The sequence below is a fragment of the Bos indicus genome, chromosome 3, assembly GCF_029378745.1.
Source record: "Bos indicus isolate NIAB-ARS_2022 breed Sahiwal x Tharparkar chromosome 3, NIAB-ARS_B.indTharparkar_mat_pri_1.0, whole genome shotgun sequence".
Classification (NCBI taxonomy): domain Eukaryota; kingdom Metazoa; phylum Chordata; class Mammalia; order Artiodactyla; family Bovidae; genus Bos; species Bos indicus.
In genome coordinates, this window is record NC_091762.1 from 13,701,778 (window position 1) to 13,725,178 (window position 23,401).

Genomic DNA, 23,401 nt, shown 5'->3' on the forward strand with positions numbered 1-23,401 from the left:
TTTGTCAAATCTTGTCACTGATGTTTCTGTTCCTACTGCCTCTTTAACACTTTTCAGACAGTCAACAATGTTAACTAAGAAAATTTGCGCTTGGGACCAATATAATGCTGGGCACTTAGGGGAATTCATAAGTATTGCATGTCATCCACTGGTTCTTTTCTGATCCTTCTAGGGCTCCTCTATCCCTCAGCTGTTTCAGGAACCTTTTGTCTTGCATTCCCAGGTTATCAGAGAACAGCATCTGAAAGAAAGGGTACCTCTCATTACTATCTACAGTGAAGTCTGTAAGCCAGGTCATGCCGTGCAGATAATTTAATTGGAGGAAACAGAAGAACTGACATTCCCAGGACAACTCCACCAGGAGCTTGATCCCTGCAGACACCTGCCTCTCACCTCTGGTCCAGTTCCAGCTGCCTTTGGTTTGCTGTACTCTGATCCTCCTGGCCACCATTCCCTGGGCCTATGTGGTCCTACCACTTCCTCTGATGCCTCTCCAAGCTGTCCTCCCACTAAGGATCCTCACAGCTGCAGAGCAAGCACTCCTCCTCTGCCATTGACTCAACTTCTGACCCCTCTCCTCCTGAAGCTTCCCAAAAAGGACCTTCCTGACTGTGTTAATCCCCATAGCCTCTGATGTGTGGTTGGTGTATGTCTTTCTGAGAACATGACTCCAGGCATGGAGACTGTGTGGAGATGGTCCATGCCACAGAGGAAGGAGTTAAGACTTTGGTGTTGGATGCTGAGCTGGGGGTCCATGGAGGCAACACATATAGGCAGGAGCCCACAGAGGACTGGCCTGAGGCTTTCTTTGTGCCTCACACAGGGCGAAGTCTTGGGAAGAGTGTCTACTGTACATTATATATCTTATTCTTGGCTACTTGTGTTAACCTGGACTTCGGCCTCAACTCTGCCCAAGGGCCCCAAACCCAGCTTCCTTTAAAGTTGAAAGAGGAATCTGTGCCACTTCACCCCCTTCCAAGACTTATTTTTCTCAGAAAATAATCCTAGAACCTCAAAGTCAGGAGTTGCATTCTTAGAAAAACAGCTCTAGCCTGTCCCTTTCTGGAATAAGAGTACTTGGTCATGAAGATGGATGTCAGTATCCGCCGACCATCCTTGATGAGGCTTCCAGGGGATAGGAAGAGTGAATTTTGTGGGAAGATCTGAACTAGACCTCTCCAGTTGCTTCTATTGAAGAGTCCTGCTGGCCTCAGTCTCTAGGTCAGCCTCTTTTTGGCTCACTCACATCCCTCTGTCGGGAATTATAGTTCCCTTTCCCTGCTCCTTGCTCCCACCCCTGACTACTGGAACCCTACCATCCTGCCCAAAGCCCTCTTCCTAACCACATGTTCCATGAAGCCTGTCTGGTTCACAGAGGTTTAGACATGGTCTCTCCTATACTGATCTTTTCAAACACATAACTGAGGCTCTGTCACAGTCTGCCATGAGATTGGTCATGAGTCTTCCCTGCTAGACTCACCTAGGGCTTCCTCAAGGGTGTTGGGGCCACAGGAAACCAGTGCCAAGGAGACAAGGACAAGCCCCTCTGTCTGTGAAAGATTTGAGCAACCATTCTTCCGAACTCCCAGGGGGACTCAGCAGACTGAGACACAAAGAAGAGGTTGCTGAAGATTTTTCTGGTAGTGAGTCTAAAAGGGAATTAAAGATGGACATGATGACCTCCAGCAACCCCACCTGTCCCAGAGGTTTGAGGTGGGGACATCCCCACTCCACCGACAGCCTCATACTACCCGAAGACCTGTTTCAGCTGCACTGTGGTGTGGTGGAGCTTCTCCTTTCTCTGGAGGTCCTCACCTCTTGGAAGTCCCTGCTTCCTGCCTTGGGTCCCAGCTCTTGGGTCAGAAGTGGGCTCAATCTAGTAGTGTGAGTTGCTGTGATTTCTAAACTGACCCAGATTCCTGGGTCACTTGGTTCTCCTCCGTGCTCACCTCAGTTCAGCTGCCTCATATCTGCCTTCAGACTGTCTAAACATCGTCCCTGCTCAGGGCTTGAGCATTGTGAAGCAATACTAAGAGCCTGCTGGATGGTGAACAGGTGAGGGAGGAGGCAGGGGATCTGTAATAGGACACCACTTCTGATCTCCTGTCCTTCAGGTGGAGCAGAAAACTGAAGGAAAGATAGGCTCCATCTCCTCATGAACTTCTCAGGTAACTGATCATGGTTGGGCATCAGTGCCCATAAGCCCAAGAGCATTGTAAGATGGGACCATCTGGTAGCCATTCCCACCCCCACCAAACTTAGAAAAAAATAAAATGAAGGGGCCTGGTTTTTTCTGAACCTGTAATGAACCAGGGTTTGTTCCATGCATTTTAGAAATATTATTCTTCTAATTCTAACAATGACACTCTAAGGTTGATATTATTATTCCCATTTTGCAGAACAGAAAACCAGTATCTCAAACTAGTTGGTGGTACCGCAAAACCTGAATCTAACAAAGTTCATAGCTTACCCCTTCACATTAGTCACTGAAGACCTTGGAATTCTCAAGTATTCAGGTGGGAATATCCTCCAGCTTTTTCTCTCCCAAGGATCCCAGACTCTGACTGAGGTGCTTTAGTATCCTCATTGATATGGAGCGGCTGGTGGTTAAAAAGGAATTACTCCTGAAGTGGCCAATGTGGCCTTGGTGGATGGGAAACATAGAATGAGAGACCTTGATTTCTGATGCAGATGAGACATTTTAAGGGAAGATGTTTCTTCCCCTTGGGTCTCTGTCTTTCCTTGTAAGGTATGTGTGGATGTCATCACCTCATCTTCAAACCAGCTTCCCTTTTGCAATGTTATTCATAAAATCATTCAACATTCGATAAACTTTCTGTAAGTCTCTCATTTATGCCTTTAACAATTCTGTGAGCAAAGATCTCTATCATACAAATGAAGACATATAATCCAAAGATATTAAGTACTTCCACAAAGTGTCCTGAGTGTAAATTATTTGGGTCACAGGGAATCATAATTTCATTCATTTTGACTCTGTCTCCCTCATCCCAGACAACCAACCAATCACCATGTCCCTTTGAGATAATCCTCATTAAGTTTCTTGTATTCCATTCTCTTATTCTTTTAACCACATTGTCTACCTAAAATATCTACTGCTTACATGACATCTTCATTTGGATGTGTAAAATGTTTAAATTTGAACTTGCTAAACATACTTTCCATATGCATCCATTCAGTAAATGTTATCTTTCTCCCTTTTGTTCTGGGTACCCAACCTTGGTGTCACCCTTGACTTCATTCTTTTTTTATACCCCAAACTCTCAGCAAATACTGATTATCTTTTCATTTTATATATATAAACACATACACATAACTACCTGTCACTACCTACTTGATCCAATATGACAATCATCTCTCATCTGCACTACTGCAATAGTCTCAGAGTCTCTCTGTTTCTGTTCCCAGTCCCTTAAAGATTATTCACAAGATACCATCAAGAGTGATCCCTTCAAACATGCTTCATTTCATTACTCCTGAGCTGAGTATTCTTCTTTCACTCCCACTTTTCCCGCAAGCCCTACACCACCTGACCCCATCTCCCACACGCCCTTCTTTCCTTAATCCCCTCTAGGACATTGGGCTTTTTGCTATACCTTTAACACAACAGTCATGCTCCTGCCTCAGAGTCTTTATTTCTGCCTAGAATTCTCTTATTCCAGCATCTATATGTCTCATTCCCTTACCTTCTTCAGGTCTTTGCACAAATTTTGTCTTCCTCACCCCCTTTTTAATACCACACCCTTCTGGCACCTCCTCACTCCTCCCTGCTCTGTTTTATCTATAGCACTCATCATAAGATTGAGGCAATATGTACTTAATCTAGGCTTTCCTCTAAAACAAATGTGCAAATCAAGTTTCAAAAAGTAACCTGCAAATGCTAATATACAAATATCATTATTATTCCCAGGAAATTACAACACTGATAAGTTAATAAACTTTCCCCAGGTCACATAGCTATTAAGTGGGCAAAACTATGATTTAAATGTTGGAGTCAGATTCTAAGGTCCCTGATCTTGACCACTATATTATATTGACTAAATAAATTATAATCTATCTACATGAAGGGATACTACTTAGGAATAAAAATAGTAAAGCACATCTTTATATATTTAAACTGAACAGAGTCTATGAACATTAAATGTTCTAATCTATTGTTGATTCTTTATAGTGTAATTTTTAGTTCAGAAGAAAAAATGCATGAACACAGTGAGATGTTGACCAAATAATTTTTTTTAAAAAAAGAACCAAACAGAACTGAAAAACATAATAACTGAACTAAGAATTACACTATAAGGAGTCAATAATAGATTAGATGCTACAAAAAAAAAAAAAAATCAGCAAACTGGAAAAGAGAAGAATGGAAATCACTCAAGCTTAATAGACAAAAGAAAAATATTTAAATTAGAGACCATTTAAGAGACTTCTGAGACAACATCAAGCATACTAGGATTCACATTACAGGGGGTCCCAAAAGAGTAAAAGAAAGAGAAAGGGTTATAGAATATATTTGAAGACATAGTAGCTGAAAAGTTCCATAATCTGAAAAAGGTCATGCATTCAGTTCTAGAAAGAACAGAGTACCAAGGATGATAAACCAAAGAGAATTACACTGAGACATACTGTAATTAAAACAGGGAAAATTAAAGATAAAGAGGGACTATTAAAAGCAAAAAGGAAAAGGCAACAAGTTACATGCAGAGGAAATCACATAAGACCATCAGCTGATTTTTCAGGAGAAATTGTCAGTCAGAGGGTGTGGCATGATAAAGTGATGAAAGGGGAAAGCCTAAAACCAAGAACACATTACCTGGCAAGGCTCTCGCTCAGATTTGATGGAGAAATCAAAAGTTTTATAAGCAAGCAAGTTCTAAAAGAGTTCAGCACCAACAAACCAGCTTTACAACAAATGTTAAAGGACCCTCTTTAAGTAAAATAAGAAAAGACCACAACTACAAATATAAAAACTACGAAAGGAAAAAGCTAATGAGCAAAGGCAGATATATAGAAAAGATAGGAAATCGTCCAGACACAAAGCTATGAAGAAGGTTAAAAGAGAAAAGTAGTAAAAAAAAATTATCTATATTCACAATAAGAAGTTAGTTCAGTTCAGTTAAGTCACTCAGTCATGTCCAACTCTCTGTGACCCCATGGACTGCAGCACTCCAACCTCCCTGTCCATCACCAACTCCTGGAGTTTACTCAAACTCATGTCCATTGAGTCAGTGATGCCATCCAACCTTCTCATCCTCTGTTGTCCCCTTCTCCTCTTGCCTTCAATCTTTTCCGGTATCAGTGTCTTTTCAATTAGTCATCTCTTCGCATCAGAAGGCCAAAGTATTGGAGTTTCAGCTTCAACATCAGTCCTTCCAATGAACATTCAGGACTGACTTCCTTTAGGATGAACTGGCTGGATCTCCTTGCAGTCCGATGGACTCTCAAGAGTCTTCTCCAACACCACAGTTCAAAAGCATCAATTCTTCAGCGCTCAGCTTTCTTTAGAGTCCAACTCTCACAACAATACATGACAACTGCAAAAACCGTGGCTTTGACTAGATGAACATTTGTTGGCAAAGTAATGTCTCTGCTTTTTACTATGCTGTCTGGGTTGGTCATAACTTTCCTTCCAAGGAGTTCAGTTCAGTTCAGTCACTCAGTCGCGTCCGACTCTTTGCGACCCCATGAATCACAGCACGCCAGGCCTCCCTGTCCATCACCTACTCCAGGAGTTCACTCAAACTCATGTCCATCGAGTCGGTGATGCCATCCAGCCATCTCATCCTCTGTCATCCCCTTCTCCTCCTGCCCCCAATCCCTCCCAGCATCAGAGTCTTTTCCAATGAGTCAATTCTTCCCATCAGGTGGCCAAAGTATTGGAATTTCAGCTTTAGTATCAGTCCTTTTGAAGAACACCCAGGACTGATCTTCTTTAGAATGGACTGGTTGGATCTCCTTGCAGTCCAAGGGACTCTCAAGAGTCTTCTCCAACACCACACTGCAAAAGCATCAATTCTTCGGTGCTCAGCTTTCTTCACAGTCCAATTCTCACATCCATACATGACCACTGGAAAAACCATAGCCTTGATTAGATGGACCTTTGTTGGCAAAGTAATGTCTCTACTTTTCAATATGCTATCTAAGCTGGTCATCACTTTCCTTCCAAGGAGTAAGCGTCTTTTAATTTCATGGCTGCAGTCACCATCTGCAGTGATTTGGGAGCCAAAAAAAAAAATCAAGTCTGCCACTATTTCCACTGTTTCCCCATATATTTCCCATGAAGTGATGGGACCAGATGTCATGATCTTCATTTTCTGAATGTTGAGCTTTAAGCCAACTTTCTAACTCTCCACTTTCACTTTCATCAAGAGGCTTTTGAGTTCCTCTTCACTTTCTGCCATAAGGGTGGTGTCATCTGCATATCTGAGGTTATTGATATTTCTCCCAGCAATCTTGGTTCCAGCTTGTGCTTCTTCCAGCCCAGCGTTTCTCATGATGTATTCTGCATAGAAGTTAAATAAGCAGGATGACAATATACAGCCTTGATGTACTCCTTTTCCTATTTGGAACCAGTCTGTTGTTCCATGTCCAGTTCTAACTGTTGCTTCCCGACCTGCATACAAATTTCTCAAGAGGCAAGTCAGGTGGTATGGTATTCCCATCTCTTTCAGAATTTTCCAGTTTCTTGTGATCCACACAATCAAAGGCTTTGGCATAGTCAATAAAGCAGAAATAGATGTTTTTCTGGAACTCTCTTGCTTTTTCGATGATCCAGCGGATGTTGGCAATTTGATCTCTGGTTCCTCTGCCTTTTCTAAAACCAGCTTGAATATCAGGAAGTTCACGGTTCACATATTGCTGAAGCCTGGCTTGGAGAATTTTGAGCATTACTGTACTAGCATGAGAGATGAGTGCAATTGAGTGGTAGTTTGAGCATTCTTTGGCATTGCCTTTCTTTGGGATTGGAATGAAAACTGAAATTTTCCAGTCCTGTGGCCACTGCTGAGTTTTCCAAATTTGCTGGCATGTTGAGTGCAGCACGTTCACAGGATCATCTTTTAGGATTTGAAATAGCTCAACTGGAATTCCATCACCTCCACTAGCTTTGTTCATAGTAATGCTTTCTAAGGTCCACTTGACTTCACATTCCAGGATGTCTGTCTCTAGGTGAGTGATCACACCATCGTGATTATCTTGGCTGCAACAGACCACACAGAAGCGCACCAGCTGCAATGGACCGAGAAGAATTGTGGCCAAGAGGAGCTACCCCTCACCCAATTTCAGGGGCGGCAGCCAAGAGGAGCTACTCCATGTCCGAGGTCAGGGGCGGTGGCCAAGAGGATATACCCCACCATAGTTTGGCCCCAGGTAGACAGCAGGGAGGGAAGACAGCTCCACCCATCAACAGAAAATTTGATTAAAGATTTACTGAGCATGGCTGCGCCCATCAGAACAAGACCCAGTATCCCCCTCAGTCAGTCTGTCCCATCAGGAAGCCTTCATAAGCCTCTTACCCTTCTCCATCAGAGGGCAGATAGGCTGAAAATCACAATCACAGAAAACTAACCCATCTGATCTAAGCCATGGACCACAGCCTTGTCTAATTCAATGAAACTATGAGCCATGTGGTGTAGGGCCACCCAAAATGGACGGGTCATGGCGGAGAGTTCTGACAAAATGTGGTCCACTGGAGAAGGTAATGGCAAACCACTTCAGTATTACTGCCTTGAGAACCCCATGAACAGTATGAAAAGGCAAAAAGATAGGACACTGAAAGGTGAACTGCCTAGGTAGGTAGGTGCCCAGTATGCTACTGGAGATCAGTGGAGAAGTAACTCCAGAAAGAATGAAGAGACAGAGCCAAAGCAAAAACAACACCCAGTTGTGGATGTGACTGGTGATGGAAGTAAAGTCTGATGCTGTAAATAACAATATTGCATGGGAACCTGGGATGTTAGGTCCATGAATCAAGGCAAATTGGAAGTGATCAAACAGTAGATGGCAAGAGTAAACATCGGCATTTTAGGAACTAGTGAACTAAAATGGACTGGAATGGGTGAATTTAACTCAGATGACCATTATATCTACTACTGTGGGCAAGAATCCCTTAGAAAAGCGGAGTAGCCATCACAGTCAACAAAAGAGTCCAAAATGCAGTACTTCAAGGCAACCTCCAAAATGACAGAATGGTTTCTGTTTGTTTCCAAGGCAAGCCATTCAATATCACAGTAATCCGAGTCTATGCCCCTACCAATAATGCTGAAGAAGCTGAAGCTGAACGGTTCTATGAAGACCTACAAGACCTTCTATAATTAACACCCAAAAAAGATGTCCTTTTCATTATAGGGGACTGGAATGCAAAAGTGGGAATTCAAGAAACACCTGGAGTAACAGGAAAATTTGGCCTTGGAGTACAGAATGAAGGAGGGCAAAGGCTAATAGAGTTCTGTCAAGAGAATGCACTGGTCATAGCATACACCCTCTTCCAATAACACAAGAGATGACTCTACACATGGACATCACCAGACGGTCAACACCAAAATCAGATTGATTATATTCTTTGCAGCCAAAGATGGAGAAGCTCTATACAGTCAGCAAAAACAAGACCAGGAGCTGACTGTGGCTCAGATCATGAACTCCTTATTGCCAAATTCAGACTTAAATTGAAGAAAGTAGGAGAAGCCACTAGGCCATTCAGGTATGACCTAAATCAAATTCTTTATGATTATACACTGGAAGTGAGAAATAGATTTAAGGGACTAGATCTGATAGACAGAGTACCTGATGAACTATGGACAGAGCTTCATGACATTGTACAGAGGACAGGGATCAAGACCATCTCCAAGAAAAAGAAACGCAAGAAAGCAAAATGGCTGTCTGGGGAGGCCTTATAAAATGCCGTGAAAATAAGAGAAGCCAAAAGCAAAGGAGAAAAGGAAAGATATACCCATTTGAATGCCGAGTTCCAAAGAATAGCAAGGAAAGACAAGAAAGCCTTCCTCCATGATCAGTGCAAAGAAATAGAGGAGAACAATAGAATGGGGAAGACTAGAGATCTCTTCAAGAAAATCAGAGATACCAAGGGAACATTTCATGCATTTCGTGCAAAGATGCACGATACTGGATGCTTGGGGCTGGTGCACTGGGACGATCCAGAGGGGTGGTACGGGGAGGGAGGAGGGAGGAGGGTTCAGGATGGGGAACACGTGTATACCTGTGGCGGATTCATGTTGATATACGGCAAAATCAATACAATATTGTAAAGTTAAAAAATAAAATAAAACACACACACACAAATATGTGGAGACTATACAACATGCTACTAATCAACAAGAGTCACTGAAGAAATTTAAAAAGAAATCAAAAACTACTTGGAGACAAGTGAAAATACAATGACTCATAATTTATGGGGTGCAGCAAAACCAGTTCTAAGAAGGAAGTTTATAACAATACAAGCCTACTACAGGAAACAAGGAAAAGTTCAAATAAACAACCTAACTTTATACCTGAAGAAACTAAAAAAAAAAAAAAAAAGAGCATACAAAACCCAAAGTTAGAATGAAAGAATAATAAAGAGCAGAGCAGAAAATAGAGACTAAAAAGACAATATAAAAGATCAATGAAATAAGAGCTGTTCTTTAAAAAGACAAACAGAATAGGTAAATTTTAGCCAGACTCATCAAGAAAAGAATGTAGGCACAAATGATACAATAAGAAATGAAAAAGAAGTTACAACTGACACCACAGAAATAGCAAGGCTCAAAAGAGTGTAATGCAAACAACTTTACACTAATAGAATGGACAGTCTAGAAGAAATGAACAAATTCTTACAAATGTACAATCTCCCAAGACTGTATCAGGAAGAAATGTTAAGTATGAACAGAGCAAACACCAGTAATAAAACAAAACTCCCCAAAAGCAAAAGTCCAAGACCAAACAGCTTCACAAGTGACTTCTACCAAACATTTAAAGATGAGTTAACAACTATCCTTCTCAAATTATTCCAAAAAATCAAAGAGGGAGAAAAGCTTCTGAACTCATTCTACAGGGTAAGCAGCACCCTGACAACAAAACCAGACAAAGATATTACAGAAAAAGAAAATTGCGAGTCAATATCACTGATGAACATAGATGCAAAAATCCTCAACAAAATATTAGCAAACTGAATTCAGCAATACATTAAAAGTAGATTTTATCAAGTAGAATTTATCCGAAGATTTCAAGGATGGTTCAATATTCGCAAATCAAATATACCACTTCACCAAAATTGAAGAATAATATTTACAGGATCATCTCAGTAGATACATCGAAGCTTCTGGTAAAAGCTAATATTCATTTATGATTTTTTAAACTCTCAGCAAATTAAATATAGATGGAATGTATATCAACATAATAAAGGCCATATATATATATGACTATTTGCAGATGACAAAATATTATATATAGGAAACTCTAATGACTCCATCAAGAAACTGTTAGAAATGATAAACAAATTCAGTAAAGTTGCAGAATTAAAAATCAATACACAAAAATGCTGTATTTGTATACATTAATAACACTTACCAAAAAGAGAAATTAAGAAAATAATCCCACATATAACTGCATCTGGAGAAGGAAGTGGCAACCCACTCCAGTATTCTCACCTGGTGAATCACTTGGACCAAGGAGCCTGACGAGCTACAGTCTATGGGGTCGCAAAGAGTTGGACACATCTGAGCGACCAACACACACACACACATAACTGCGTCAAGAAGAATAAAACACCTAAGGATAAATTTAACCAAAGAGGTGAAAGACCTGTATATTGCAAACTATAAGATATTAATGAAAGACATTGAAGAAGACACAAATAAATGAAAATTTTTTCAGGGCTCATATATTGGATGAATCAATATTGTTAAATTGTCTACACTACCCAAAGCAATCTATAAATTCAATGCAATCCCGACCAAAATTCCTGTGATTTTTTTCAAATAAATAGAGCAGATAATACTAAAATTTATGGAAACACACACACTCAAAGATCAAAAGCAGTGTTGAGAAAGAAGGACAAACCAGGAGACACCACACTGCCTGATTTCATAATGTATTACAAAGCTATAGGAACTAAAACAGTATGATGTTAACATAAAGACAGACACAGATCAATAATCAGAACTGAGAGCCAAAAAATAAATGCATACACATACAGTTAATTAATTATTAACAAGGGACCCAAGAATATATAGTGGGAAAATGACAGTCTCTTCCATAAATGATGTTGGGAAAACTGCACAGCCACATGTGAAATGACCTTTATTTCATACCATACACAAAAATTGACTCAAAATGGGTTAAAGACTTAAACATCAGGCCTGAAACCATAAAATTTCTAGAAGAGAACATAAGCAGTAATCCCATTGACATGGGTCTTGGTGACGATTTCTTTAATCTGATGCTAAAAGCAAAAGCAATAAAAGAAAAAATAAATAAGTGGGACCACATAATACCTAAAAGCTTGTGCACAGCAAAGGAGATCACCAGCAAAATGAAAACCTAACCTACTGAATGGTATTGTTTAAAAAAAATTTTAAACATATATCTGATAAAGGGTTAATACACAACCTCTATGTATAACTCATACAACTCATTGGCAAAAAAGCTAACAATACAATTAAAAATAATTGAATATCTGAATAAACATTTTTACAAAGAAGACATGCATGTGACCCTCACACCTGTTAGAATGGCTATTATCAAAAAGACAAGAGACAACAACTATTGAGTTTATAGCTATGGGGAAAAAAAGGAACCATTATGTAGAGTGTGTAAAAGTACATCGGTACAGCCACCATGAAAAACTATGACTGCTCCTCAAAAAAATAAATAAATAAACAAATAAATAAAACGACCATGTGCTAAGCTGCTTTGGTTGTGTCTGACTCTTTGCAACGCTATGGACTGTAGCCCTTCAGGTTCCTCTGTCCATTGGATTCTCCAGACAAGCATACTGGAGTGGGATGCCATGCCCTTCTCCAGGGGATCTTCCCAACCCAGGGATCGAATCTGTGTCTCTTACGTCTCCTGTGCTGGCAAGCGGGTTCTTTACCACTAGCACCACCAGAGAAGACATAAAACTATCACATGATCTATCAAACGCATTTCTGGGTATGTATCCAAAGGAAATGGTAGCACTATCTGGAGGAGATATCCACCTCCCATGTTCATTGCAGCATTATTTGCAGTAACCACAAGAAGGAAACCTAAATGTCCATCAACAGAACAATGGATGAAGAAAAATGTAGTATACATAAGGAAAAGTTGTTCAGCCATAAATAAGAAAATCCTGCTATTTGTAACAAGATAAATGGACCTTGAGGGCATTATACTAGTGAGTCAGGCAGAGAAAAATGGATACTATATGTTCTTGCTTATATGTGAAATTTTAAAAAGCCAAACTCATAGAAACATGGTAGAATGATGCTTACCAGGAGTCAGGATGGAGGAGATTGGGAGATGTTGGTCAAAATGTACAAATTTCCACTTACAAAATGAATAAGCTCTTTGGATCTAATGTACAGCATGGCGACAATAATTAACAATACTGTATTATACATGGGTCTCCCTGGTGGCAAAGATGGTAAAGAAATTGCCTATAGTGTGGGAAGATCCATGTTCAATCCCTGGGTTGGAAAGATCCCCTGGAAAAGGGAATGGCTACTCTTTCCAGTATTCTTGGGACTTCCCTGGTGGCTCAGACAGTAAAGAACCTGGAGAAGGAAAGGCTTTATATATACTTGCAAGTTGTTAAGAGGATATATTTTAATTCTTATTACCAAAAAAAAAAAAAATACTAATTATGTGGGGATGAAAGTTTAAATAACCTCACTGTACTAATTATTTCACAATATTATATGTTTCATAATCACCTTAAACACTAGCTTACAAGTCCTATAAATCAATAATATCTCAATAGGACTGGAAAAATAGAATATTTTGATAGCTAGCTTTGTGATGTGATAACAAGTGATTTTTATTCTTCTGTATAATTTTTCAATGTTTTTCAAATTTTATATAATCAAACTGGATTATTGATTACCATGGATTATTCTTATCAGGAAAAGACTCACTTTTAAAAATTTGTTTGTCCTAATGCCAAAAGAGGAAAAGTGTGTTGTATTAGCAAATAATTAATGATTCTTGGTTGTTGAGATTTTATTTATGTATTTTTTAGTCACAAAGTGTATAAGATTTATAAGAGAATTTAAGGCTAATGATCTCAGAGTTTTTTTGTTATAAATATTTCAAATATATCAATATCTTAATGTTATTGATGTGCAGGTTTGAAAATCAAGCCAACTATATTTTTAAAATAATTTTATAGTTTCCTAAAATCTAACTGATTAAAGCTCAATTGTATAAATATTTATACAAATTTCATTACAATTATACACTTGAAATGAATGTATAGTCTTTGGAATAAAGCTTCTATAAACATCAGCGTGCAGGTTTTTGTGTGGACCTGCACAGAAGTTTTCAACTCTTTTGAGTAAATATTAAGAAATACAACTGCCAGGTAGTTTGGAAAGAGTATGTTTGGTTCTTTAGGAAATTACCATATGGCCTTCGAAGTTTGCTGTGCCATTTTGCATACTCACCAGCAGCAACTTCCTGTTGTATCTCATCTTATTGTTAGTATTCTGGGTTTGGCCATTCTGATTGGTGCATAGTGATGTCATTGTTTTGATTTACATTTCCCTGAGGACACATCATGTGAAGCATTTTTTTTTCATGTGTTTATTTGTCATCTGTTTATAGTCTTTGGTGAGGTGTCTGTTGGAGTCTTTGGCCTATTTTTTTATTGTGTCATTTGTTTTCTTATTCTTGAGTTTTTAGAGTTTCTTGTATATTTTGGATAAAAGTCCTTTGTTCAATGTGTTTTTTGTATTTCTCCCAGGATATAATTCGACTTCTCATTCTTTTGTCATTGTCTTTCACAGAGTCAATCTTTTTAATTTTAATAAAGTCCAACACATCAATGATTTCTTTCGTGAATTATGTCTTTATGTATTTAAAAGTCATCACCATACCCAAGGTTTTCTCCCATTATATCCTCTGGAAGTATCATATTTTTTTTTAATGAAAAAGAATTACTTTACAACGCTGTGTTAGTACCTGCTGTACAACAACGTGAATCAGCTATGTTGTTGTTCAGAGCTCAGTCATGTCTGACTCTTTGCAATCCCATGCACTACATCATGCCAGGCCTCCCTGTCCTCCACTATCTCCTGGACTTTGCTCAAATTTGTGTCTATTGAGTCAGCAATGCTATCTAACCATCTCATCCACTATCGCACCCTTCTCCTCCTGCCCTCAATCTTTCCCAGCATCAGGGTCTTTTCCAATGAATTAGCTATAAGTATACATATATTCCCTCCCTCTTGAGCCTTCCTCCAACTCTCCCATCCCACCCCTTTAGGTCATCCAGAAGTTTTAAAGTGCTGTATTTTATGTATAGGTTTATGGTCCATTTTGAATTAAGCTTTGTGAAGGATGTAAATTTTGTGTCCAGATTATTTTTTTGTATGTAGATGTACAACTGTTCTGGCAGTATTTTTTTAATTTATTTATTTTAATTGGAGGCTAATCACTTTACAATATTGTAGTGGTTTTTGCCATACATTGACGTGAATCAGCCATGGGTGTACATGTGTTCCCCACCCTGGACCCTCCTTCCACCTCAGACCCTATCCCATCCCTCTGGGTCATCTCAGTGCACCAGCCCTGAGGATCCTGTCTAATGCATCAAACCTGGACTGGCGATCTGTTTCACATATGATAATATGCATGTTTCAATGCTATTCTCTTAAATCATCCCATCTTCGCCTTCTCCCACAGGGTCCAAAAGACTGTTCTATACATCTGTGTCTCTTTTGCTGTCGCACATATAAGGTTATCATTACCATCTTTCTAAATTCCATATATACGCGTTCAGTTCAGTTCAGTCGCTCAGTCCTGTCCGACTATTTGCGACCCCATGAATAGCAGCATGCCAGGCCTCCCTGTCCATTACCAACTCCCGGAGTTCACTCAAACTCACGTCCATCAGGTCAGTGATGCCATCCAGCCATCTCATCCTCTATCATCCCCTTCTCCTCCTGCCCCCAATCCCTCCCAGCATCAGAGTCTTTTCCAATGAGTCAACTCTTCTCATGAGGTGGCCAAAGTACTGGAGTTTCAGCTTTAGCATCATTCCTTCTGAAGAACACCCAGGACTGATCTCTTTAGAATGGACTGGTTGGATCTCCTTGCAGTCCAAGGGACTCTCAATAGTCTTCTCCAACACCACAGTTCAAAAGCATCAATTCTTCGGCACTCAGCTAGAGGAGAACATAGGCAAAACACTCTCCGACATAAATCACAGCAGGATCCTCTATGATCCACCTCCCAAAGTAATGGAAATAAAAGCAAAAATAAACAAATGGGACCTAATAAAACTTAAAAGCTTTTGCACAACAAAGGAAACTGTAAGTAAGGTGAAGACAGCCTTCAGATGGGAAAAAACAATAGCAAATGAAGCAACTGACAAAGAATTAATCTCAAAAATATACAAGCAACTCCTACAGCTCAATTCCAGAAAAATAAACGACCCAATAAAAAAATGGGCCAAAGAACTAAACAGACATTTCTCCAGAGAAGACATACAGATGGCTAACAAACACAGGAAAAGATGCTCAACATCACTCATTATCAGAGAAATGCAAATCAAAACCACAATGAGGTACCATTTCACTCCAGTCAGAATGGTTGCTATCCAAAAGTCTACAAGCAATAAATGCTGGAGAGGGTGTGGAGAAAAGGGAACCCTCTTCCACTGTTGGTGGTAATGCAAACTAGTACAGCCACTATGGAGAACAGTGTGGAGATTCCTTAAAAAACTGGAAATAGAACTACCATATGACCCAGCAATGCCACTGCTGGGCATACACACGGAGGAAACCAGAATGGAAAGACACGTGTATAGGTCTTTTGTTTCTTTAGGTAGATATATGCCTAAGTATTTTATTCTTTTCCTTGCAATGGTGAATGAAATTGTTTCCTTAATTTCTCTTTCTGCTTTCTCAGTGTATAGGAATGCGAGGGATTTCTGTGTGTTAATTTTATATCTTGCCACTTTACTATATTCATTGATTCAGATCAGATCAGATCAGCCGCTCAGTCGTGTCTGACTCTTTGCGACCCCATGAATCGCAGCACACCAGGCCTCCCTGTCCATCACAAACTCCCGGAGTTCACTCAAACTCACGTCCATCGAGTCAGTGATGCCATCCAGCCATCTCATCCTCTGTTGTCCCCTTCTCCTCCTGCCCCCAATCCCTCCCAGCATCAAAGTCCTTTCCGATGAGTCAACTCCCCGCATGAGGTGGCCAAAGTACTGGAGTTTCAGCTTTAGCATCAGTCCTTCCAAAGATATCCCAGGGCTGATCTCCTTCAGAATGGACTGGTTGGATCTCCTTGCAGTCCAAGGGACTCTCAAGAGTCTTCTCCAACACCACACTGCAAAAGCAGCAATTCTTCGGCACTCAGCCTTCTTCACAGTCCAACTCTCACATGCATACATGACCACAGGAAAAACCATAGCCTTGACTAGACGAACCTTTGTTGGCAAAGTAATGTCTCTGCTTTTCAATATGCTATCTAGGTTGGTCATAACTTTCCTTCCAAGGAGTAAGCGTCTTTTAATTTCATGGCTGCAGTCACCATCTGTAGTGATTTTGGAGCCCAGAAAAATAAAGTCTGACACTGTTTCCACTGTTTCCCCATCTATTTCCCATGAAGTGGTGGGACCGGATTGATTAGCTCTAGTAATTTTCTGATGGCGTCTTTAAGGTTTTCTATGTAGAGGATCATGTCATATGCAAACAGTTAGAGTTTTACTTCTTCTTTTCCAACCTGGATTCCTTTTATTTCTTTTTCTGCTCTGATTGTTGTGGCTAAAACTTCCAAAACTATGTTGAATAGTAGTGGTGAGAGTGGGCACCCTTGTCTTGTTCCTGAGTTTAGGGAAAATGCTTTCAATTTTTCACCATTGAGGATAATGTTTGCTGTGAGTTTATCATATATTGCTTTTATTATGTTTGGGTATGTTCCTTCTGTGCCTGCTTTCTGGAGGGTTTTTATCATAAATGGATGTTGAATTTTGTCAAAGGCTTTCTCTGCATCTATTGAGATAATCATATGGTTTTTATCTTTCAATTTGTTAATGTGGTATATCACATTGATTGATTTGAGAATATGGAAGAATCCTTGCATCCCTGGGATAAAGCTCATTTGGTCACTATGTATGATCTTTTTAATATGTTGTTGGGTTCTGTTTGCTAGAATTTTGTTAAGGATTTTTGCTTCTATGTTCATCAGTGATATTAGCCTGTAGTTTTCTTTTTTTGTGGCATATCTGGTTTTGGTATTAGGGTGATGGTGGCCTCATAGAATGAGTTTGGAAGTTTACCTTCCTCTGCAATTTCTGGAAGAGTTTGAGTAGGATAGGTGTTAGCTGTTCTCTAAATTTTCGGTAGAATTCAGCTCTGAAGCCATCTGGTCCCGGGCATTTGTTTGCTGGAAGATTTCTGATTTCAGTTACAATTTCCGTGCTTGTGATGGGTCTGTTAAGATTTTCTATTTCTTCCTAGTTCAGTTTTGGAAAGTTATACTTTTCTAAGAATTTGTCCATTTCTTGCAAGTTGTCCATTTTATTGGCATATAGTTGCTGAGAGTAGTCTTTTATGATACTTTGTATTGTGTTGTCTGTTGTGATTTCTCCATTTTTATTTCTAATTTTGTTGATTTCATTCTTCTCCCTTTGTTTCTTGATGAGTCTGGCTAATGGTTTGTCAATTTTATTTATATCCTCAAAGAACCAGCTTTTAGCTTTGTTGATTTTTGATATGGTCTCTTTTATTTCTTTTACACTTATTTCTCCCCTAATTTTTAAGATTTCTTTCCTTCTACTAACCCTGAGGTTCTTCATTTCTTCCTTTTCTAGTTGCTTTAGGTGTAGAGTTAGGTTATTTATTTTACTTTTTTATTGTTTCTTGAGGTAAGCCTGTATTGCTATGAACCCTCCCCCAGCACTGCTTTTACAGTGCCCCATAGGTTTTGGGTTGTTGTGTTTTCATTTTCATTCATTTCTATGCACATTTTGATTTCTTATGTGATTTTTTGGTTATTCAGAAGCACGTTGTTCAGGCTTCATATGTTGGCATTTTTTATAGTTTTTTTTTTTTTTTTTCCCAGTAATTGACATCTAATTTTACTTCACTGTGGTCAGAAAAAATGCTTGGAATGATTTCATTTTTTTTTAATTTACCAAGACAAGATTTATGGCGCATGATGTGATCTATCCTGGAGATTCCATGTGCACTTGAGAAAAAGGTGAAATTCATTGTTTTGGGATGAAATGTCCTATAGATATCAATTAGGTCTAACTGGTCCATTGTATCATTTAAAGTTTGTGTTTCCTTGTTAACTTTCTGTTTAGTTGACCTATCCATAGGTGTGAGTGGGGTATTAAAGTCTCCCACTATTTTTGTGTTATTGTTAATTTCCCCTTTCATACTTGTTAGCATTTGCCTTACATGTTGCGGTGCTCCTATGTTGGGTGCATATATAATTGTTATATCTTCTTCTTGGATTGATCCTTTGGTCATTGTGTAGTGTCCTTCTTTGTCTCTTTTCACAGCCTTTCTTTTAAAGTCTATTTTATCTAATATGACTATTGCTACTCCTGCTTTCTTTTGGTATCCATTTGCAAGAAATATCTTTTTCCAACCCTTCACTTTCAGTCTATATGTGTCCCTTGTTTTGAGGTGGGTCTCTTGTAGACAACATATATAGGGGTCTTGTTTTTGTATCCATTCAGCCAGTCTTTGCCTTTTGGTTGGCGCATTCAACCCAGTTACATTTAAGGTAATTATTGATAAGTATGATCCCATTGCCATTTACTTTGTTGTTTGGGGTTCGAGTTTCTACACCCTTTCTGTGTTTCCTGTCTAGAGAAGATCCTTTTGTATTTGTTGAAGAGCTGGTTTGGTGATGCTGAATTCTCTCAGCTTTTGCTTGTCTGTAAAGCTTTTGATTTCTCCTTCATATTTGAATGAGATCTTTGCTGGGTACAGTAATCTGGGCTGTAGGTTTTTCTCTTTCATTATTTTAAGTATGTCCTGCCATTCCTTTCTGGCCTGAAGAGTTTCTATTGAAAGATCAGCTGTTATCCTTATGGGGATCCCCTTGTGTGTTATTTGTTGTTTTTCCCTTGCTGCTTTTAATATTTGTTCTTTGTGTTTGATCTTTGTTCATTTGATTAACATGTGTCTTTGGGGTGTTTCACCTTGGGTTTATCCTGTTTGGGACTCTCTGGGTTTCTTGGACTTGGGTGGCTATTTCCTTCCCCATTTTATGGAAATTTTCAACTATTATCTCTTCAAGTATTTTCTCATGGCCTTCCTTTTTGTTCTTCTTCTGGGGCTCCTGCTGCTGCTGCTGCTGCTAAGTCACTTTAATCGTGTCCGACTCTGTGTGACCCCATAGGCGTCAGCCCACCAGGCTCTCCTGCCACTGGGATTCTCCAAGGAAGAACACTAGATTGGGGTGCCATTTCCTTCTCCAATGCATGAAAGTGAAAAGTGAAAGTGAAGTCGCTCAGTCGTGTCCGACTCTTAGCGACTCCATGGACTGCAGCCTACCAGGCTCCTCCATCCATGGGATTTTCCAGGCAAGAGTTCTGGAGTGGGGTGCCATTGCCTTCTCCATGATTCGAATATTGGGGCATTTAACATTGTCCCAGAGGTCTCTGAGGTTGTGCTCATTTAATTCTTTTTTTCTTTTTTCCTCTCTGCTTCATTTATTTCTACCATTCTACCTTCTACCTCACTTATCCTATCTTCTGCTTCCATTATTCTACTGTTGGCTCCTTCCAGAGTGTTTTTTTTGTCTCATTTATTGCAATATTCATTATATATCTACTCTTTTTTATTTCTTATAGGTCCTTGTTAAACATTTCTTGCATCTGCTCAATCCTTGTCTCCAGGCTATTTATCTGTAACTCCATTTTGGTTTCAAGATTTTGAATCGGAGGAGCCAAGATGGCGGAGGAGTAGGACGGGGAGAACACTTTCTCCCCCACAAATCCCACAAATTCATCAAAAGAGCATTTAAACGTTGAGTAAATTCCACAAAACTACTTCTGAATGCCGGCAGAGGACATCAGGCACCCAGAAAAGCACCCCAACTCTTTGAAAGGAGCGCGACTGAACAAAGAGAAGAAATACAGCTCCACCCACCAGAACACTGACACAAGCTTCCCTAACCAGGAAACCTTGACAAGCCACCTGTACAAACCTACACACAGCGAGGAAACACCACAATAAAGAGAACTCCACAAACTGCCAGAATACAGAAAGGACTCCCAAACTCAGCAATTTAAACAAGATGAAGAGACAGAGGAATACCCAGCAGATAAAGGAACAGGATAAATGCCCACCAAACCAAACAAAAGAGGAAGAGATAGGGAATCTACCTGATAAAGAATTCCGAATAATGATAGTGAAATTGATCCAAAATCTTGAAATTAAAATAGAATCACACATAAATAGCCTGGAGACAAGGATTGAGAAGATGCAAGAAAGGTTTAACAAGGACCTAGAAGAAATAAAAAAGAGTCAATATATAATGAATAATGCAATAAATGAAATTAAAAACACTCTGGAGGCAACAAATAGTAGAATAACAGAGGCAGAATATAGGATTAGTGAATCAGAAGATAGAATGGTAGAAATAAATGAATCAGGGAGGATAAAAGAAAAACCAATTAGAAGAAATGAGGACAATCTCAGAGACCTCCAGGACAATATTAAACGCTACAACATTCAAATCATAGGGGTTCCAGAAGAAGAAGACAAAAAGAAAGACCATGAGAAAATACTTGAGGAGATAATAGTTGAAAACTTCCCTAAAATGGGGAAGGAAATAATCACCCAAGTCCAAGAAACCCAGAGAGTCCCAAACAGGATAAACCCAAGGCGAAACACCTCAAGACACATATTAATCAAATTAACAAAGATCAAACACAAAGAACAAATATTAAAAGCAGCAAGGGAAAAACAACAAATAACACACAAGGCAATTCCCATAAGGATAACAGCTGATCTTTCAATAGAAACTCTTCAAGCCAGGAAGGAATGGCAAGACATACTTAAAATGATGAAAGAAAATAACCTACAGCCCAGATTATTGTACGCAACAAGGATTTCATTCAAGTATGAAGGAGAAATCAAAAGCTTTTCAGACAAGCAAAAGCTGAGAGAATTCTGCACCACCAAACCAGCTCTCCAACAAATACTAAAGGATATTCTCTAGACAGGAAACACAAAAACGGTGTATAAACTCGAACCCAAAACAATAAAGTAAATGGCAACGGGATCATACTTATCAGTAATTACCTTAAACGTAAATGGGTTGAATGCCCCAACCAAAAGACAAAGACTGGCTGAATGGATACAAAAACAAGACCCCTATATATGTTGTCTATAAGAGACCCACGTCAAAACAGGGGACACATACAGTCTGAAAGTGAAGGGCTGGAAAAAGATTTTCCATGCAAATAGGGACCAAAAGAAAGCAGGAGTAGCAATACTCATATCAGATAAAATAGACTTTAAAACAAAGGCTGTGAAAAGAGACAAAGAAGGTCACTACATAATGATCAAAGGATCAATCCAAGAAGAAGATATAACAATTATAAATATATATGCACCCAACATGGGAGCACCGCAGTATGTAAGACAAATGCTAACAAGTATGAAAGGAGAAATTAACAATAACACAATAATAGTGGGAGACTTTAATACCCCACTCACACCTATGGCTAGATCAACTAAACAGAAAATTAACAAGGAAACACAAACTTTAAATGATACAATAGACCAGTTAGACCTAATTGATATCTATAGGACATTTCATCCCAAAACAATGAATTTCACCTTTTTCTCAAGCGCACATGGAACCTTCTCCAGGATAGATCACATCCTGGGCCATAAAGCTAGCCTTGGTAAATTCAAAAAAATAGAAATCATTCCAAGCATCTTTTCTGACCACAATGCAGTAAGATTAGATCTCAATTACAGGAGAAAAACGATTAAAAATTCCAACATATGGAGGATGAACAACACACTGCTGAATAACCAACAAATCACAGAAGAAATCAAAAAAGAAATCAAAATTTGCATAGAAACGAATGAAAATGAAAACACAACAACCCAAAACCTGTGGGACACGGTAAAAGCAGTCCTAAGGGGAAAGTTCATAGCAATAGAGGCACACCTCAAGAAACAAGAAAAAAGTCAAATAAATAACCTAACTCTACACCTAAAGCAACTAGAAAAGGAAGAAATGAAGAACCCCAGGGTCAGTAGAAGGAAAGAAATCTTAAAAATTAGAGCAGAAATAAATGCAAAAGAAACAAAAGAGGCCATAGCAAAAATCAACAAAACCAAAAGCTGGTTCTTTGAAAGGATAAATAAAATTGACAAACCATTAGCCAGACTCATCAGGAAACAAAGGGAGAAAAATCAAATCAATAAAATTAGAAACGAAAATGGAGAGATCACAACAGACAACACAGAAATACAAAGGATCATAAGAGACTATTATCAACAATTATATGCCAATAAAATGGACAACTTGGAAGTAATGGACAAATTCTTAGAAAAGTACAACTTTCCAAAACTCGACCAGGAAGAAATAGAAAATCTTAACAGACCCATCACAAGCACGGAAATTGAAACTGTAATCAAAAATCTTCCAGCAAACAAAAGCCCAGGTCCAGACGGCTTCACAGCTGAATTCTACCAAAAATTTAGAGAAGAACTAACACCTATCCGCTCAAACTCTTCCAGAAAATTGCAGAGGAAGGTAAACTTCCAAACTCATTCTATGAGGCCACCATCACCCTAATACCAAAACCTGACAAAGACCCCACAAAAAAAGAAAATTACAGGCCAATATCACTGATGAACATAGATGCAAAAATCCTTAACAAAATTCTAGCAATCAGAATCCAACAACACATTAAAAAGATCATACACCATGACCAAGTTGGCTTTATCCCAGAGATGCAAGGATTCTTCAATATCCACAAATCACCACATTAACAAATTGAAAAATAAAAACCATATGATTATCTCAATAGATGCAGAGAAAGCCTTTGACAAAATTCAACACCCATTTATGATAAAAACTCTCCAAAAAGCAGGAATAGAAGGAACATACCTCAACATAATAAAAGCTATATATGACAAACCCACAGCAAACATTATCCTCAATGGTGAAAAATTGAAAGCATTTCCTCTAA

The 23,401-nt window shown here is 39.0% G+C and overlaps 1 protein-coding gene across 3 annotated transcripts in view; it reads left to right on the forward strand.

Moving 5' to 3' along the window:
- LOC109579169 (CD48 antigen-like) overlaps window positions 1-23,138 on the forward strand; it is a 49,323-nt gene extending 26,185 nt beyond the window's left edge. For all 3 annotated transcript variants that reach the window (XM_070784330.1, XM_070784327.1, XM_070784320.1), the window contains one exon: window positions 224-23,138. In XM_070784330.1, coding sequence (XP_070640431.1) covers window positions 224-316 — 93 coding nt within the window. In that variant the 3' untranslated portion in view covers window positions 317-23,138. The remainder of the gene's footprint in view (window positions 1-223) is intronic.
- Window positions 23,139-23,401: the final 263 nt, after the last annotated feature.